At 31.1% G+C, this 20,389-nt stretch overlaps 1 protein-coding gene across 4 annotated transcripts in view; it reads right to left on the reverse strand.

The window, feature by feature from the left end:
* The window catches only part of LOC105214265 (octopamine receptor Oamb), a 29,131-nt gene extending 8,749 nt beyond the window's left edge, over nt 1–20,382 (reverse strand). For 2 of the 4 annotated variants that reach the window (XM_054226333.1, XM_054226345.1), the window contains exons 1-5: nt 20,252–20,382; nt 18,538–18,664; nt 10,382–10,683; nt 8,390–8,626; nt 1,991–2,408 (exon numbers count right to left, since the gene is read on the reverse strand). In XM_054226333.1, the coding sequence (XP_054082308.1) occupies nt 1,991–2,408; nt 8,390–8,626; nt 10,382–10,633 (907 nt within the window). In that variant the 5' untranslated portion in view covers nt 10,634–10,683; nt 18,538–18,664; nt 20,252–20,382. Of the gene's footprint in view, nt 1–1,990; nt 2,409–8,389; nt 8,627–10,381; nt 10,684–17,512; nt 17,903–18,537; nt 18,665–20,251 lie in introns of all 4 variants that reach the window. The other 2 variants (XM_054226339.1, XM_011187592.3) reach the window with 2 other exon arrangements.
* Between the last annotated feature and the right edge of the window lie 7 nt (nt 20,383–20,389).

Raw genomic sequence — 20,389 nt, forward strand, 5'->3', positions numbered from 1 at the left:
AAATAGATGTCAAAGAACGAAAGTGAATGGAAAAATATCACAGTGAGATATTATCGAGAAAGGAATACCCCAGGAACAATTCTAGGACCGATATTATTCGTATTATATATATAATAATTGAAACTTTTTGAGTTTAATTAAGCGATATTTCGTTGCTTTTTAGATAATATGTAGTTTTTTAATTTTATTTTCTTCTGTACTTCGATTTTCACTATTTGAAAAAAGATCTACTAAAACCTTTCGGTCACGTAATTAGAAACGCTTCATATTTTGTTAAAAATATTTTGTTATAAATAAATTAAAAAATTTGTTTGTTATTGAAAAGTTAATATTTTGTGAAAAACCGTTATTTGAATGAAGGCCTGATATCTGCGAGGCATTGATTCAATTAATTTCTCACATATCCTTCTGGAAATTGCTCTCCATTCTATCTTGCTGTAACAGCCAAGAAACACAATTATCGTCGTCGAAATATGGAAGCATTTCACCTCTCAGTATAGAAATATACTAGCACTGATCCATATGACCCTCAATTTTTGTCATAGACCACTTCATGACACAACATCACATATCATTATAGTACCCCGTGCTGCAGCGTGGGGAGAATGTACTTGGGGTCAAATCCTTTACTTCGTGAACGCCGAACAGATGTTTTTTCCATCTGGTGAAAGTGTATTTTTATTAGTTCCTTCCGAAAATATGACTCTTTTCCACTCCTTTAGAGTGGTGAATTGCATTGATTCATTCGTCATCTATAGCGATGGTTATACGAGGTTTCTTGCTTGGCGCTCTAATTGTGGTTTTGTGTGAATACTGTGTGTTGCAACCCGTTATTTTAAAGATCTTTAGATTGTGCAATCTCAAAATAGGACTTCGCATCGTTGTTCATATTAATAATAGTGGCTTTCGTATTTTCGTCACAGGATTTTTTTCTGCCCATTTTACACCAAGCTAATTATGCACAATACTTTTAGAATTTATTGTAGTATGCAGAAATTAAAGAAACTTACCTAAATTATTTGTAAATGTGGATAAAAAAGTATTAAATATATTTGCAATTTTCCTAAAAGAAAATAGTAGATCGAAATATTTGAGAAAAACGTTGGTTAGTTTAAGTGCGTTCCCCGGTTTAGTGTCTCAAAAGTGTTACACCTTTAGCAGTGGTACTCAAGCGGGAATTACTGTATATACAAAAAACATAACTGGTGGCGGCCGACGCTCACTTTTCGGAAAATGTTACATCCAAATATGCTGCTCTACTGTAATCCTCTGCACAAAATTTCATTTTCATAGCCTTATTTGTGGCTCAGTTATAGGCTTTCATATGTTTGCGCCATTTGACCATTTTGTGGGCGTGGCCATGGTCCGATTTCGCCTATTTACAATGCCAACCATCTTATGACGCAGAGGAATACTTATTTCATCAAGATATCTAAATTTTTACTCAAGTTATCGGTTGCACCGACGGACGGACATACAGACATCACTCTACTCGTCACTCTAATAACTTTGGTATGTATAACTATATCTAACTCGTTTAGTTTTTAGACTTACAAACAACCGTTATGTGAACAAATCTATTATACCCTGTGCAACATGTTGCGAGAGTATAAAATTTAATATTATTCACATGTATTTTTATTTCAATAATTTATTTTTTATTACAGCATTTGAATAACATTTTTGACATGTGCCAATGGTTTTCTTGTACGTACTTATTTCTTCAAAAATTTATTACAATTACTTACATGTATGTAAAAGTACAGATCTAAATCAAAAAGTGATTTACGAAAGTCTGAATACTAATATTATATTTATATCAAACCAACTCAAAATTTTAGTTTCTTTGCAATTGTAGAATTTATTCAAAAATCTTTGAACCAATCTCTTCGATGCTTAATAAGAATATATACATTGTCTAATTTTTTAATATTTACAAATCTAATGTGCTACTGTCGTAGGTAATTTGCTTTATTTTGAAAATACTTACCCTTCGTGGTCTTGAAGCCCTGTTTTATTGCTCGCGTAGTTCTCACTGCTGCTTTATATATGCGCCAGTAAAAAAAGAGCATCACAAACATTGGGATGTAGAAGGATCCCAACGCCGAGTATAGCACATAACCTCGATCATTTGTCAATTCACACTTTGAGGCACAAAATGACTTTTCATACACAAATTTTGAACTCTCGGTATATTCGCCACTCTCTAAAGACACTTGAGCTGGATCTTGGTAATTAAACCCCTCAGTAGCTGGCATTAATATGTCAGACATCGCATCTATTGACATGTGTGTCCGATTGTATTCGTATCGTAACTGCTTCATTTGCCTACTACGTTGAACAGATACAACAGTTGTAGTGTAGAAACGGGTGTAATTTTCTCGTTTGTGTACTGATTGTATTATTGACTGATATAGAAAAAATATATAACAAGGGTTATATATGTATATATATATATATATAATGAGCAAAAAAAATGTGTGAAAAATGTATGAATGGCTAACTAACGTAAAAAATCAATGCCTCAAGACTTGAGATTGTTACACTGCAATAATGATAGAATACAAGATTACGACATTCGTTTAGAGTGAGGTTTTTTGGGTTTTAATTTCCCCTGACGTGACGTTGAAAAGACCCAATTGCTCGATAGTACAAATCAATAAAAGCAAGCCAAAAGGTGGAAGTGAGAAATAGTGCTTATTATTATTTATAATTTTAAGTGAAAAATAAATTAACTTGAAAAAAAAGTGCACAATGACGGAATTTAATAACAATAGTACAAAAAAATCTTATATTAAGACTTTTTTTCACTTTTCCAACTAACAAAACAGTTGGCAAAAATGGCGAACTTTTTGTAACAAAACAAACTATTTTAATTATAACATAATTTTAATTAACATAGTATTCGATATCTTCACTAGTACTTACTTTATATATTGTAAAGTAAACGATTCAGATTGTCTTCAAAGTTATGGTATATAGGAAGTAGGCGTGGTTGTGAAGCGATTTGGCCTATTTTCACAACATATCATTGGGATGTAAGGAAACTATTACAAACCAAGTTTCATTGAACTCGGTCGTGTAGTTCCTGAGATATGGTTTTTGACCCATAAGTGGGCGACGCCACGCCCATTTTCCATTTTATAAAAAAATCTGAGTGCAGCTTCCATCTGCCATTTCTTATGTGAAATTTAGTGTTTCTGACGTTTTTCATTAGTGAGTTAACCCACTTTTAGTAATTTTCAACCTAACTTTTGCATGGGAGGTGGGCGTGGTTATGATCCGATTTCTTTCATTTTTGGACTATATTAGGAAGTGGCTAAAAAAAACGACTGCAGAATGTTTAGTTTATATAGCTCTATTGGTTTGCGAGACATGTACAAAAAACTTAGTAGGGGGCGGGGCCACGCCCACTTCCCCAAAAAAATTACATCCAAATATACCCCTTAATAGTACGATCCTTCGTACCAAATTTTATTTCCATAGCTTTATTTATGGCTTAGTTATGGCACTTTATGTGTTTTCGGTTTTCGCCATTTTGTGGGCGTGGCAGTGGTCCGATTTTGCTCATTTTCGAAAGCAACCTTCCTATGGTGCCAAGAAATAAGTGTGCCAAGTTTCATCAAGATATCTTAATTTTTACTCAAGTTACAGCTTGCACAGACGGACGGACGGACGAACAGACAGACATCCGGATTTGAACTCCACTCTTCACCCTGATCACTTTGGTATATATAACCCTATGTCTAACTCGTTTAGTTTTGGGTGTTACAAACAACCGTTATGTGAACAAAACTATAATACTCTCTTTAGCAACATTTGTTGCGAGTGTATAAATATGGCAAAGCGGTAACAGCGGAATCAGAAACGTCTAATTTAGTGAGAAGAAGTATACACTCAAGTTGAATGTAAATGAATGATCGTTTTTATTTCATTTAAAATTTCAATATACACCATTAAAAATTTATTAAATTGTCTCACATTTCCGACTAGCTCGTAGCTAGCCCTTATACCAAATATTTTTACCTATGATACTTCAATTAACGTAAGTGCTTATCTACCGGTCATCCTATGAGAACGATTAAAATATTCACTTTGACTTTAAGTGTGCATATAACAATAAATACATTACGATTTGGTAGTAAAAATAATTTCCCTCTGAGATAGTGATATAGCATTTCACCATTTCGGAGTCGAATTTTCTTCCGCCTTAAAGGAAATAAATTAGCAGATTTTTGATGAGTTAATTTTTTTATTAGGATAATCTAATTGACCATGAGAAAAACAGAAATTTTCTAGATTAAGACCACAACTTATAAGGAGAAATTTGTTTGGTTTTATGCTTTCAGTAGAGTTGATGGAATAGAATCGTAGTCACGGCAAGCCTTTTCGAAAAAAACGCTTTTTTTGTAAAATGTGATAACTTTGACAATTATTAGTATTTTTGTATGTTCTTGAGCTGATTTTACAGAATAGACATTGCACCACACAAGACGTACATATACCAACCCTGCAACACGGAGATAACAACCCATCAAAACCTGCGTGAGCGAAACTCCTACACATTTACACAATTTTTACTTATTACTAACACAGTCTCACAAATAATTAAAATGAGTAAAGAGTCAATCCGCTGTCTGTAAACTAAATACAGTATATGAAAAACATATTTAGTGATTTTATGAGCCAAGAAAAAAGTGCATACAAATTTAAATTTAGGAAAACTGAAGAGTCTTGTAAAAAGTTAATATATAGTTAAAAGTTAATAACATAATAAGTATATGAAAAACATATTTAGTGATTTTATGAGCCAAGAAAAAAGTGCATACAAATTTAAATTTAGGAAAACTGAAGAGTCTTGTAAAAAGTTAATACATAGTTAAAAGTTAATAACATAATAAGTATATACATACATATTTAGTAATTAAGTTTTTAAATATCTAGTGTTGAAAAAGCATTTTTTGATATTTGGTTTATTTCAAATTAATATTTAAATGTCAATATAATGAAATATGTATGTAATTTTTCAAAAATATTTTTTTTATTTTTTGTTAAAAACAGTTAAAGCAAAAATTAGTTCTAAAGTTAATTTGCTCAATGAAAAATAATATTGAAGAATTTAACTCTGAAATTGTAAATAGGAAAAATACATAATTAAAAAAAAATAAATAGATAAAATATAATGACAACAAGTAAGGAAAGGCTAAGTTCGGATGGAACCGAACATTTTTTACTCTCGCAGGGCTGAGGTAATTCCTGAACCGATTTCACTAATTTTCACAACCCAGGTATATTATATCCAAAACCATACGCCACTTAATTTTTCTAAGCTATCTCACATATTAACCGATATATGCGGAGTAAAGCCCATCGTATTTTTGAAAAACCTGTAATTGGGTATATGGGAGCTGGGAAACTTATTACCCGATTTTAATAATTTTTGGTACAGAGACATGCTATTAGAAGAAAAAGGTTTAATTGGATTACATTAAAATCTCTGTGAGATTTAATGATATATTCGGTCAAAATTTACTCTTAGGCACTGAGTTCTTCATGTGCGATATCCGGGACTTGAAAATTTATAGTCCGATTTCGACAAATTTTCCACAAATGATGAATAATTTTCACCATCCAGGTATATTATATCCAAAACCATACGCCACTTAATTTTTCTATGCTATCTCACATATCAACCGATATATGCGGAGTAAAGCCTATCGTATTTTTGAAAAACCTATAATTAGGTATATGGGAGCTGGGAAACTTATTACCCGATTTTAATAATTTTTGGTACAGAGACATGCTATTAGAAGAAAAAGGTTTAATTTGAATTACATTAAAATATCTGAGAGATTTAACGATATTTTCGGTCAAAATTTACTCTTAGGCACTGAGTTCTTCATGTACGATATCCGGGACTTGAAAATTTATAGTCCGATTTCGACAATTTTTCCACAAATGAAGCCACAGATAGCTATCTTCCTCAGTTCCTTATGTATACCTTATAGAGTGATGGAATCTGAAGGAATTCAAAATTGAGTAATATGCGAAGTAGGCGTGGATGTGAACCGATTTCGCCTTTGTATGGGAGGTGGGCGTGGTTATTATACGATGTAAACTATTTTCTTTTGTGTAATGGGGTACTTAAAGGAAACGACTCCAGAATGTTTGGTTCATATAGCTTTACTAGTTTGCGAGATAGATACATAAAACCTATATGGTGGCGGGGCCACGCCCACTTAAAAAAAATTACACCCAATATGCCCCTCCCTAATGGGATCCTCTGTACCAAATTTTACTTTCATATTTATGGCTTAGTTATGACACTAGGTTTCGACATTTTGTGGGCCCATATTCAATAGCAACCTCCTCCCTCAAGGTCCCAAGGGACATGTGCACCAAGTTTCATTAAGATATCTCAATTTTTACTAAAGTTATCCGTTGACAGACGGATGGACAGATAGACAGACATCCGAATTTCAACTTGTCTCGTCGTCCTGATCATTTTGATATATTATATATAACCCTATATGTATCTAACTCGTTTAGTTTTATGACTTACAAAAAACCGTAATTTGAACAAAACTATATTACTCTCTTCGCAACTTTTGTTGCGAGAGTATATAAAAATCCTTCTTTTATTTTGGGATTCGAACTCGAGTCTCGCGGAATACCTAGCCGTGTGTTTAACCACTAGGCTAATATGACATGCATCGTCGCGCTTTCCTGGAAGCAGTTTTCTCCATTTGCCTTAAGGGGTTAGGTGTAGTCAGGATTTTCAAAAAATTAATTTTTTTTTAATTTTCGTTAGGTGTAATATCTGAAAAATATTCTCCGAAAATTGGAAGTTGATCTGATAATTACTTTTCGAGTTACGTCAAGTTATGAAAGCATAATCACGTTGTATTTAGACGCTTTTTGTATTCCACGCACAATATTGAGGGCCCGCATACATCGGTAAATCGTGCCCGTGTCAACACTGGACATGGCGTTATTCGACAATAACAAAGAGCGCTCGGGCAATCCAACACGCTAGTGTGAAACTTTAAATGCGGTTATCTCAAAGCTTTGTTTTTTGAACTGGTGGCAATTTTTCCCGAAAATCTAAAAAAAATATCCTGAATCCGCATATAAATATAAATCTGCTAACTCTTGCAATCTTTTCTTATTTGCCAGGCAACAATGCCAATAATCATACATATTTTTAGATTAAGAATAAAATAAAATTATATATCATTTGAATTGTTAAATTAGAAATTGTATAGTTTCATTTACAAAAAAAATAAAAATTCAGTTTATACGATAGTGATATCTACATATTCGAACTTGTAATGAATAAAATGAAATAAAAAATAATTGTTTTTAACTGTTACCGGAGGTAACAGGTACAGTTTTCAATAAAAATATGGCTACATTCATCTACAGAAAATCAAAATTTTCCCCATTTTTCCGCTCCTCAACATACATATTATATATACAGACATGCAACCGAACATTTTATATTCTCCCAATGTATTGATATAGTTTTTTTAAGATAACACACAATTTGACCTATATATTCGGAATAAGTCCAATAGAATAACGAAAATCATAATATATAGTGTATGACGACTGAAGTAATACCTCAACCGATTTCACTCATTTGCACCACCAATGTACACTATATCCAAGACTACACGCTCACTTATTTTTCTGATTTCATACTCTAGTTGTCTCTTGTTCGGACAGACGGACGGATATCCGGATTTTAACTCCACTTGTCATCCTGAACAATTTGATATATAATACAATACAATTATAAATAATCATTAAGTGGACAAAACTATTATAATCTGTGCAAAATAGTGGGAGTGTATACAAATAAACATATATTTTTAAGTTGATACATTATTATTTGTATTATTTTAGTATACGCATTATATTTACGAGAATTTGTAAATTTTTGTACATAGTATATCTATATTTTATTTTTTTGAATTAGTATTTAAAAGTTGTCATTCATTTGTATACCGGAATGAAAACGAAAATGAATAAATGTCGGATTCCAGAACCTGCCTGATAGATTAGGTAGTTTTTAGAAATTGTGCAGAAAATTTCATTAATTTCATACCATACTTTACTCTACCTTCAAATTAGCAAAATATGGATAAACTTTCATTTGTCAGCTGGATTTGGAAGTAGATATTTACTCAAAGTTTTATAAATTAATCACATATTTTCAGATTGTTACATACGTAATGAGGATGTTTTGTCTTATAAAATAAATAAAGATATTTATATGATTATAACAAAACAAGTAAGAGTATTAGTAAAAATAAAATGAAAAGATATATATTGTTCGTGGAAAATAAATATACACTTGTAAGTTTCTTGTATGTTCATTATCTACCTTCTGATCCTTCCAACCAACAAGCGGGGGAAAACATATCACAAATGAAAGCACCCAAACTCCAGCGATCAATGATTTAGCCCGTTTTGTTGACATTATACTAGGATAAGCCACTGGACGGGTAACGGCTACATATCTATCCAGAGATATTGCGCATAAGTTCAATATGGATGCAGTGCACATCCATACATCCACAGCAAGCCACATTCGACACCAGATATCACCGAATATCCATATCTATAAAAATATTATGGAAAATAACAATAAGGTAAAAGTTTAAATAAAAGAATTGAATGAAAATTGATATTTTCTATGAGTTTTTTTAATAATAAAATTATTAAAACTTGCAGCACATTTGCATGGTATAATGTAAAAATGCTTATATGGTTTTCTAAATAACTCATATATTCCTGACATGTTTCAAAACTTCTTAACTAACTAAACATCTATAATTAAATTTAAGCGGTATATTAAAATAAATTTTAGGACAATGCAAAAGAACCCATCAGCGACAGTATAAGCTGAAAACTTTATTTCATTAGTTTTTGTAAAACCTACCATAGGCAACAAAAAAGCACAGTGACAACACATTCAGTATTGGTTTATACGTCCAAACATATATATTGACCTTAATATCTATATACATATGTATATGTATAAAAATTTAATGTGAAGTTGTTTGTCCGTGAACCGATCTTAATGAAGTTTTGCACAAGTGTGCAGTTTATTTTCATTTAATACATCAATTACACTTAATTTGTGGCATTAACAATTGGTTTATGCTTTCACAGCATTGATTTTTTATGAGAATGTTCTTTTCTCACAAAAATTATGCTTATATTCTGTCCTGTGCTGAGGCTGTCAAATTGGCGTATTATTTTCTAAAAAAATTTCGGGTACGTTTTTCCTTCTGGCAAAAATGCTCAACACCCATCATGAAATGGTGGCCTTTTTTGTATTTTGGTATTGTAAAAAATGGAACATTTTCACAGGGTATAATTGATCATGTGTATATTTTGAGACAGCATTTTTATCCAGAAAACGATATTCGTATTAAGTTGCATGTCATCTGGTCTGATTTAATTTTTTTCTAACTCTAAATACACAAAATAAATTCAAAACAAGTAAGGAACGGCTAAGTTCGGGTGCAACCGAACATTTTATACTCTCGCAATTTATTGATCTAGTTTTTTTAAAATAACACACAATTTGATCCATATATTCGGCATAAAATCGAATAGAATAACGAAAATCCTCATATATAGTATATGTCTAAGGTAATTCCTGAACCGATTTCACTAATTTTCACCACCGACATACATTATATCTAAGATTATATGCTAACTTAATTTGGCTAAGTTATTTCACATATTAACCGATTTATAAGCTATTAAGCCCATCGTATTTTTGAAAAATCTATAATTATGTATATGGGAGCTGGGGGAAGTTATGAACTGATTTTAACCATTTTTGATACAGAGACACACTATTAGAAGAAAAAGATTTCCTCTGCATTAATCTGAATTAAATAAAGATATCTGGGAGATTCGCCGAAATTTTCGGTGAAAAATTACCATGGGACACTGAGTTCTTCATATTCGATATCCGGGGCATCGAAAAGTTATAGTCCGATTTCGACAATTTTTTCACAAGTGATGCCATAGGTCATATACAGTAAATTTGAGTAAAGTTCCGCTATCTTCATTGGTTCCTTATCGACAGATTTCAAATTTGGTATATAATATTTTCTTGACACCCTGATGACACATCTGGAAAATGAATGAAATCGCGTGACAACCATTAAAAATTCCCATATAACGCTATCACGGTCCCAAGGAACATGTGTTCCAAGTTTCATTAAGAAATCTCAATTTTTACTCAAGTTAGACAGACATTCGGATTTTGACTCGACTCGTCACCCTGATCATTTTGATGCAACTTTTGTTGCGAGAGTATAATAATAATGTTTGGAATCATGTCTTTGGTACTCACCTTAAAAACTTCCCATATTGCCGAGAATGGGAGAACAGCCAAACCTACCAATAAATCTGCAACAGCTAAATTAACTATTAAGTAATTCGTAACACTACGTAACTTGTTTGAACAGAATACAGCAGCTATAACTAGAGAATTTCCGGCAATTACCAAGAGTATGATAAATAAAAGTATGGCTAACGAAATTATATTCGTTGGATCCGACAATTTCAAGGATGTTACCATATTTTCACACTCCGTCCCATTCATAGCTGTAAATTTTGTATTTAATGCTGAAGATGCGAACGATAACTACATTCCTGTAAATAAAAAGCAAATAAAGCGGAGAAAAATTAAAAATTTATTGTTACTAAGGAAGAGTTAATTTTCATTGCAGCCAAATATTATATAGCATGCTCTATCAATTTGCAATAATTAAACAATCAAGGAAGAGCTAACACACAATTTGATCCACATATTTGGCATACAGTTCTCTAAAATAGGAAAACCTATTATATACAGAATAAAACTCAACGGATGTTTGAAAACACTAATATAAGGTATATACGATTCGGCGATTTTTAGACGGCCTATGCTGTGCTAGGTTTTCCTCGATATCTTCACTGGTACTTATCTATATATTATAATATATAATGTACTAGATATGCGAATCATGATTTGACAATTCTGCATAATGATGAATATTTAAATAATAAAAATTTGCCTATCCGAGAAATATTTCACATTGTAATTATTGAAAATCTTGAGAGTATATAAGGTTCAGCCTCTCAAAAAAATTTACAAATAGTTTTAATTTAAATACATTTTGTTATTATATAATTACGAAAATATATACAATTGTGTTTATTGTCGCAATTGTCTTTCTGTCCCTAATATTATTTTCTGTATTTCTATGTATATTCTTAACCTTTATGTATGTATGCACATACTAGCAGACCGCTCCAGCTACGCACGGGTTTAAACAAACATTTCAAAAGTTATAAGTTTTTACACACTTATACACACTCTCCCATACATACATATATATGTTTCCCGTTTCATTTTAAAAAAAGTAAAATGAAGAAAATTCGAACATGGTGTCCGTTGACTTTCTCTCTAATTCTGAAGGCCTGGGAAACGCTTTTTGAAATTTTGTTCAGCGAGCAGCTGCGAGCTGCTCGACTCTCTGTCACGCGATTGCGATGCGAAGAGAATGACTTGCAAGAAGATTTTCAGTATCAGATTAAAATTCTCCATCACGGAGTCTTTTCGATACCCTCACCTGATAACTATTTCCAGAGAGTTGAGATTCTAGCAATAAATATAGCCTATGTTACTCGGGGTGAATATAGCTTTCCAATTGTGAAAGAATTTTTGAAATCGGCAAAGTAGTTTCTGAGTTTATTCATTACAAACATACATCCAAATCTTTCCTGTTTATAATAGTAGTATAGATGTACATATGTATATGTATATACCTATGGCGAAGTGTCAATAAATTATGTCTTACACTTGATATGCGGGTTCAACTTCAAAATCAATCGACTGTCTGAAATTTTTTGCAGCATGGATCACCTACGATTTTTCTACGAAATCTAAATCCCCTTAAATTGTTTAATGGCACAAGACTGGTCATAAAATAATTATGAGCAACATTCTCAAAGCGACTATTTTGAGTAAAGGATTTCATGTGAAAAAGCTACCACGGATACCAATTTGTGGCTTAATTTAGAAAATCTTTGCTCTTATCACCAATTATATATTGTGTGTTCCAGAGTTGGAAAAGTGATAAGATAAAATAAAATAAGATAATAATCATTCTTAACAACAATGCAAAGATTTTGGCTAAAACTACTAAACGGTCAGAAGAATTAAATGCTATGATAAAGATGGTAAAGATTAGGTGTATGTGATTACGTATGTAAAAAAAATTAATTATAATCTACCTATCCCATTCATAAAATTAAATGTTGTCTGCTATCAAATGAAAACTTTCTAATTTACTTGAATGGTTCATATATGAATGTAAGATTAATCGAATATAAAATCCAACATTTTATGTGATTTGTGCATAATAACACCTGAATATCACCGAAATTTTTATATAAAGTTTCAATTTGTATCGTATTGATTAGCTGAAAAAAAGGTATTTACGCCATATAAAGGTAGATACATATGTAATAAAAACTTTTTAGAAGACTGAGTACTGCAGCAATAGTTTTTTTTATTTACAGCAGTAGTCGACACTTGTCACCCCACATAGCTTATTGCTCAAACACGCATTTATTAATTCTGGGCAGTTGGCTTTCGATAGGGCGAACCTGTTCGTTGAAAGTCGATTACATTCCACTGTCCTCCTTAATTCACCGTTTAATATGGATAACAATTTAATAGTTATTTACCACTTCTTTGCAAATATTTTTTTTCCATTTGTCACTCAACATATAAATATGAATAACTTAGTTAAGAAAATATTTTGCTAATGATTTATTTTATATATGTATGTTATGTTGAAAACTTAATAAGTAGTATAAAGCTTATATTCCATGTTTGCTTATTATATTACAAATTACATCAAACTAATATATATATATAACTATGTTTATCAACTGAGATATCACGACAAACAGTTGATATTATCTCCCATATTATAATATAACTTGGTGTTGCTAAAAGTACAATAACTGTCTAGGTAAAGAGAAAAAATTAGGATGATGTATATGATGGTATAAGCACATGTCATTTAAATATAATGTAGATTGTTACTAAATATTGCTTGAAATTGGTTCCTATCATCCCATAGCCCTCATATTACTAATCTATCCGTCTATTCGTCTGGTGCAAGTAAAATTGCGATATTTTAATGAAACTCGGTTCACATGCCCTTGGATAAATTTGGATACCTATCATATAAAGGTTATTGTGAATATCACTAAGTATGCTGTAAATCAAAACGCATATCTCAGGAACCACTCGACCGATAATCGGTTAATAACCACGCCTACGTCTCATATAACACAGTTTTAAAATCCATCTAATTCGTTTTGTTTACCATATATAAATTAAGCACCAGTGAAGATATCGGCATAAAACTTTGCACAAATTTTGCATTGAGCCCCGGCATTAATAATTTAAAAATTGTCGAAATCAGACTATAACTCTTCAAGGCCCTACACTGTCTGGAGCTAATTTTCGCCCCGTTAGCACTATGAAAAAGTTAATATTGCAGATAGGCCATGTCCACTGCAACGCCCACAAAGGCGCGAATATCTAAAAAGTGCTATTACAATATAACCTTAGGCACAGTAGTGCACATCTGAATCCACTAGTGACAATATAAAAATCTTTTGAGTATATAATAAATTAATTGGCAATTCTTACTTTTCCTATTTGATAAAGCACTTTATAATAAAAAGGTGCCGCATTCATAAGCGGTAAATAATTTCCAGCGTCAGTCTCTTCAATAAAAAATATTCGCTGTTTTTTAAATATAAACATTTTATTTTACCCTTATTTCTCAAGGGTATTTTATTGTTTTAGGTGAATTATTATATATTGTAAATCTGAAAATATGCTTACTTAAATTAATTTTGCGGTATTTGTCTGCTCCACATTTTATTTTGCTTTTGGTGTTGTAATGTACATACATAGTATTGTAATTACTGCGTTTGCATATGTTTTCTGTGCTTGGTCACGTATACAAGTTACTTATTATATGATTTTTTGTTTATTTTAGGTTTTAAAAAGAGGTTTAGGTTTTAAAAAGATATACAGTTGCACTGGCATGTTATCCAGTGGTGACTATTTTTATGATATACGTATGGGGAATTGCCAATAAATAACACTTAAATAAATATTAGAACTTAAATTAATTTTTGTATTTATAAGTATAGATACATAAATTATATATCACCACATAAAAATTACTTCAAAAGCATTACATTTTAATGAATTTTACTTAATTAAAAAATACTGAAAAATAAATTTATTTTATTTATTCTGCACAGCTACATATATGTATGGTAACGCGTTTTATTCACTAAAATATATTTTAACAAGAAAGGTATGGCTAAGTTCGGGTGTAACCGAATTTTTATACTCTCGCAATTTATTTATATATTAATATAATTTTAACATAATAATTTTATTAATATAACACACAATGTGACCCATACACACACACATATATTCGGCATATCTATGGTATAAAGTCCATTGAAACTTGGAAACCCTAATATTTGGTATGTGGGAGCAAGGTGAAGTTATGACCCGACCATAACATATCATTGGGATGCTAGGAAAATATTACGAATCGAATTTCATTGAAATTGGTCGAGTAGTTTCTGAGATATGGTTTTTGACCCATTTTGTATACCAATTAGAGTACAGCCCTTCTATACTATCTTTATACTGAAATTTAAGCCTCCTTCTTCTGGTGTTTTCCTTATACCAGAGACACACATGTAGTAACAATACTATAGTACGTACGAATACCAGATGTGTATCACCAAATACCAGCACTTTACCAAGTGAGTGAAATACTACATTGATTTTTCTGGTAACAGTATCAGCAATTTGTTTGTGGTAAACACTAAACACAGATAAAAATATGTAAGAAACCTAGGAGAGGGCTTATATACAAAAGCTTTTCAATATATTTTGTCAAAATGACTTTTTAAAAATAAATAAATAAAATTGAAAACAAGTAAGGAAGGGCTAAGTTCGGTTGTAACCGAACATTGTGTACTCTCACAATTTATTTATTTAATTTTTTTTACTGTATATATGTAAAGTAAACGATTCAGATCGACTTCAAAGTTCTGGAATATTGGAAATAGGCGTGGTTGTGAACCGATTGGGCCTATTTTCACAACATTGGGATGCAAGGAAAGTATTACAAACCGAATTTCACTGAAATTGGTAAAGTAGTTTCGGAGATATAGTTTTTGACGCATAGTGGGCGGAGCAACGCCCATTTAAAATTTTGTATACCAATTTGAATGCAGCCCTTCTGTACCGTCTTTATGATGAACTTTTCTGGTGTTTTTCCTTGCTTTATTAAAGCATTTTTAGTGGTTTTCAACATAACTTATTATGGGAGGTGGGCGTGGTTATAATCCGATTTCCTCATTTTTAGACTGTATAAGGTAGTACCTAAGATGGTTGATATATAATATCTTTAGTGTTTTACAAGATATGTACAAAAAACTTACAGACGGACGGACAGACATCCGGATTTCAACTCCACTCGTCATGCTGATCATTTATGTATATAGGCGACACAAACAACCGTTATGTGAACAAAACTATAATTTCTTGTTATACTCTCGCAACAAAGTTCTATAGCAGTATAACAAGAAATTTTTCACATTTTTTCCAAAACGCCAGGGTAATGTATCGCCATATTTTAATGGCCGTATGTGACGGGCTTTTAAGATACAATTCAACAACTTCGTTTTTCTGTGCAGAAAACACATATGTTTGCCATTTTTTTGTAACATTAAAAATTGCTTTCTCCATTACACATATGTAAATATTTATTTTTTAAATTTTTTTGAATTATCTGATGTCTGTGAAACAAAGCTGGTATTTGAGTTTACAACAATTCGATTTGCGTCATAGTATGTACTAAACACAATACCATAAAACTTTTATCATGGTATTTTTTACCACATGTGTGTCTTGGGTACTACTAAAATAAAGCATTTTAAGTAATTTTCAACATAACCTTTGTATGGGAGGTGAGCGTGCCCATAATCCCATTATATCAATATTTATGATGTGTAATGGGGTACGTAAGAGAAATGACTGCAGAAAGTTTGTTTTATATAGCTTTATTGGTTTGCGAGATACTCACAAAAAACTTATTTAGGGGCGGAGCCACGCCCATTTAAAAAAAAATACATCCATATATGCCCCTTCCTAGTGTGATCCTTTATACCAAATTTTATAGCTTTATTTATGGCTTAGTTAAGATGTCGGTCCCAAGGAACATTTGTACCAAGTTTCGTCAAGATATCTTAATTTTTGGTCAAGTTTTCTGTTGCACGGACGGACAGACAGACAGACATCTAACCGATATATAACCCTACATCTAACTCTTTTAGTTTTATGACTTACAAACAACAGTTATGTGAACAAAACTATAATACTCTCTTAACAACTTTTGTTGCAAGAGTATTTATTTTATGAACAAGAAACCAGCTGACCTTAAAATTTTCATGTATATGTATACATATATTAATGTATATGCAAATAGATAAATTAGTTCGATTCCAAAAATAATAATTATTATTATTTTATTGTTTACAATTACTGACAATAACTAGCATATATAAAGAACTAGGGTGTGCTAGTATAACCGTAAAATTCGTTGGCATTAGTGTAAAGAACATATGTATCATTATTTTATTTGTTTACCCTTACCAATGCTGAGTTTATTTATATAAATTATCTACACGTGTTTCATGAATTGACTGCTTTTGAGTTGACCCATTATTATTATATCGACAGTAGTTGTAGTAGTAATATTCGATGTAATTATAAAAGCAAACGTGTCTATCAGCTTTGATTTTATTTAGGTAAAGTTTACAAATAGTACTAACAGTTGGATCTTGATTATCCGTGAATCGTTTAACATCTTTAAACCAGGAAAAGACAAATAGAATTAAAATTTTCTCATATTCAATTCTGTTATATATATTATATATAATATATATAATACAAGAGGCCCGGTAAAGTGAATTAAGAAAGTTTTTATTTTAATATCACACTTATTAATTCAATCCAAAAATTTTTTTTTATTATAAATGAAGAACCCCTCGCCCAATTTTGGCAAACTTCACATAAACCATCTACTAAATTTTTTTTTGGACAGGTAAGCCCGTTCTCAAGTTATAAAATTACAACGAAAAGTGGAATTATTTTTTTATATAAATAGATGTATGTTCGAAATGTTCATAAAATAAATACTTACATATATACTAATATTATTGATTGTTATTGTACTTATAAACTTCTTTAATTATATCAACTGTATGCGTATCCACAAAATACATACTATATACATATATATACATGCATCAAGCTGACATTTAGTACATAAATTAACAAATACACACTTATTTGCGTTTATTAAAATTTGCATACCTGTACTCCCAAAGATTTATTCATATTCGTTCACACTAATTTATTTGTACTTGTGATACATTAGTATTCAATAATTTTACGCTTTGACCAAATGTACTATTTCCTTCGGATTCGGCTTAAAACGTATGTATACTAGTGTATAGATCTCATTTGTTTCGAACAGAAAAATGCCTTGCTGATCTTGCATAAATTATCGAATTCGCTTGTATAAACGTGTGAATATATATGTGAATTGCTGACATATGCTAGTACATATGTACATATAGTGTCCGACAGAATTATGTATACCCTATGATTGTTTTTATTTTTTTCTTATGGGTATATTGCATGAAAAACAATTAAATTTAAATATTTTACATTTGAAATATTTGTTGCAAAACACACGATCATCTGAAAAAAAAACAAATATTTAACAACGACAAAAGTATGGATACCCTGTACATTATAAGGATAGCTTCTAAATAGAATTTCAATATTTAGTGTTGGCACCTTTAGCGTTATTTACATGCAGATACGCTGTCTACCAAGTGCAGAAAAAGTGATTGTGGTATGCTTTCCCAGGAGCCCTTCAATCTATCTAAAATGTCTCATTTATTGGGACGACAAGAATATCGGTCGAGCTTGTCATTCAAATATTGCTATAAATGCTTAATAGGATTAAAGTCAGAGGTTTTGGCAGGCCATAGTAGGAGCTCTATCGATTTTTGATCGAAACATTCTTTCTTAACCCGACTTGTATGTTTGTCAGCACTTTTTGTGCTGAGGGCTCCAAATTTTTACTCAGCAACACTCCGTAGGACTCTCCGGTCATTTGCCTTCAAATACATTATACTCTCGAAAAGTAAATTCTCAGAAAGTAAATAATCGCGGAAAAGTTAATCACCTTTAAGATTACACATGCACCTCGAAAAAGTAAATTTTTTAATTTCACACAATTAAATTTTTTAATTTACTTTTCAGAGAGTGTGATAAAAAATTCGAAACGAAGCAAGCAGCGTTTTTTACGATTTTGCAAAAACACTTACTCTCTTGTTTATCGCGTCTTTTTAGTAAATAAACTCTCCTACTTGATCCACTGGTTTAAAAATGAAAACGATGCAAATCAGGTGTCAGACTTTTTGAATTGTCGTACAAAAATGGTCAGAAAATATACTGCAAAGAAAAAAACAAAAAAAAAGAATATTCAAGATTTTTTCTCTTCATAGTAAATACATATGTATGTATGTAAATGTAAATATGTTTTTCATGTAAATCCATATATTTTATTGAAGCAAATAAATGAATGAATTTTTTAAGTTTAAAAATGCATTTAATATTATAAAAACTTATAATTTATGTATATATTTGGAAAAATAAATTATTCGAAAAAGTAAATTACCCAAAATACCAATCGATTTACTTTTCGAGAGTATACTGTAATACCGGATTTGAAAAACCACTCTAGCTACAATAATCCCAAACTAAAACATTTCCACCTCCGAACTTAACGGTGCCTTGGATGTACTTAATTTGGAGCCTCTGAAGATTTTTTTGTCAAACTTTTTGACTGCCTTTAATATTTTTTTAATTCAAATTTGCTCATTACTCAACTTATTAGTAATTTCCAAAAATATGTGCAATTTTCTGTTTGTTGCACTCTTGGAAGAAATATTCAAATAATAGTAAAAAATAGTGGTGGGGTATCCATAATTTTGTCGGATACTGTATATATTCTCACTATATAACAAAAACAACATACTATAATTATTTTTTTAATGCTTTATAATAAAGCATGCAGATACATACTTGGAATATGATTTATGTAATGCACTAGACATATTTAAAAAAAAATTCTTTACTTAGGCTTTAACCTGACCTTGACTTTGAAAGCTGTATTAATCTTTGGCACAATTTAACTGCACCTTTTTACTTTCACTTATTAAATTATTTCTTTACATTTTTAACGTTTTATAAATGAGCCAATGTAATGTGTTGAGCGCCAATTGTTACTGCTTCAGCAATTTAAATATTGTGATTAGGGAAAAATAAATAGACACCGACATCGCGAATATTCAATTATTATTACTTCTTACAATACGAAATACAAAATATCCTTTCTACAGTGACATTTTCGCAATAATTAGAAAGTCATGCGCATTATTGTTGTCATCGGGGTATAATTAAGTATTTATAAATCGCAATTTAGTGTCACAATAAAAAGCACCACACACTTACGGCATAATAGTTATTTCAGAAAAAATGTGTCGTTATTTTGCTAATAAGGATTTTAGAATTATTTTACTTAAAGCTACACAACTTAATGCATTAACACACTATCGATATTTTTCACTACATTCAGGTCTGGAATATGATTTATATTACGAACATGACTAATTTTTTAAAAACATTTTCGCAAACAGCGACACACTCAAACTGGCCTTGACATTGAACTTGAAAAATCTTTTTCACAATTTCTTTGGTTCTTTTTACAGATTAAATTGGAACTTCACATTTCAGTAAAAAGGTGTAGTACACCTAGGAGCAGTGGAATTCCTTTAGTCAATAAAAATTAAAACACCCACAACATTAACAACGACAACGCAAATATTGAATTGTTACTTGCTACAACACAACATACAAAATATCCTTTCTAAACTAACATTAACACAATTTTTAGACAGCCATGCGCATCGTTGCTGAAATCGGGTCGAATTTAGGTATTTATAAGTGACAATCACATATCACCATATTTTTAGTTACCGTTTTCGGTTGGATAGTCACCACCGGTTACCGTCATCGGGTTCTCAGAAAAAATTATTCAGACACCAAACAATTATTCACTCTGCAATTGAAACGCAAACTAAACTACAGAATCACTAAACCAACATACCATATAAC

Source organism: Zeugodacus cucurbitae, chromosome 2 (genome assembly GCF_028554725.1).
Source record: "Zeugodacus cucurbitae isolate PBARC_wt_2022May chromosome 2, idZeuCucr1.2, whole genome shotgun sequence".
Classification (NCBI taxonomy): Eukaryota; Metazoa; Arthropoda; class Insecta; order Diptera; family Tephritidae; genus Zeugodacus; species Zeugodacus cucurbitae.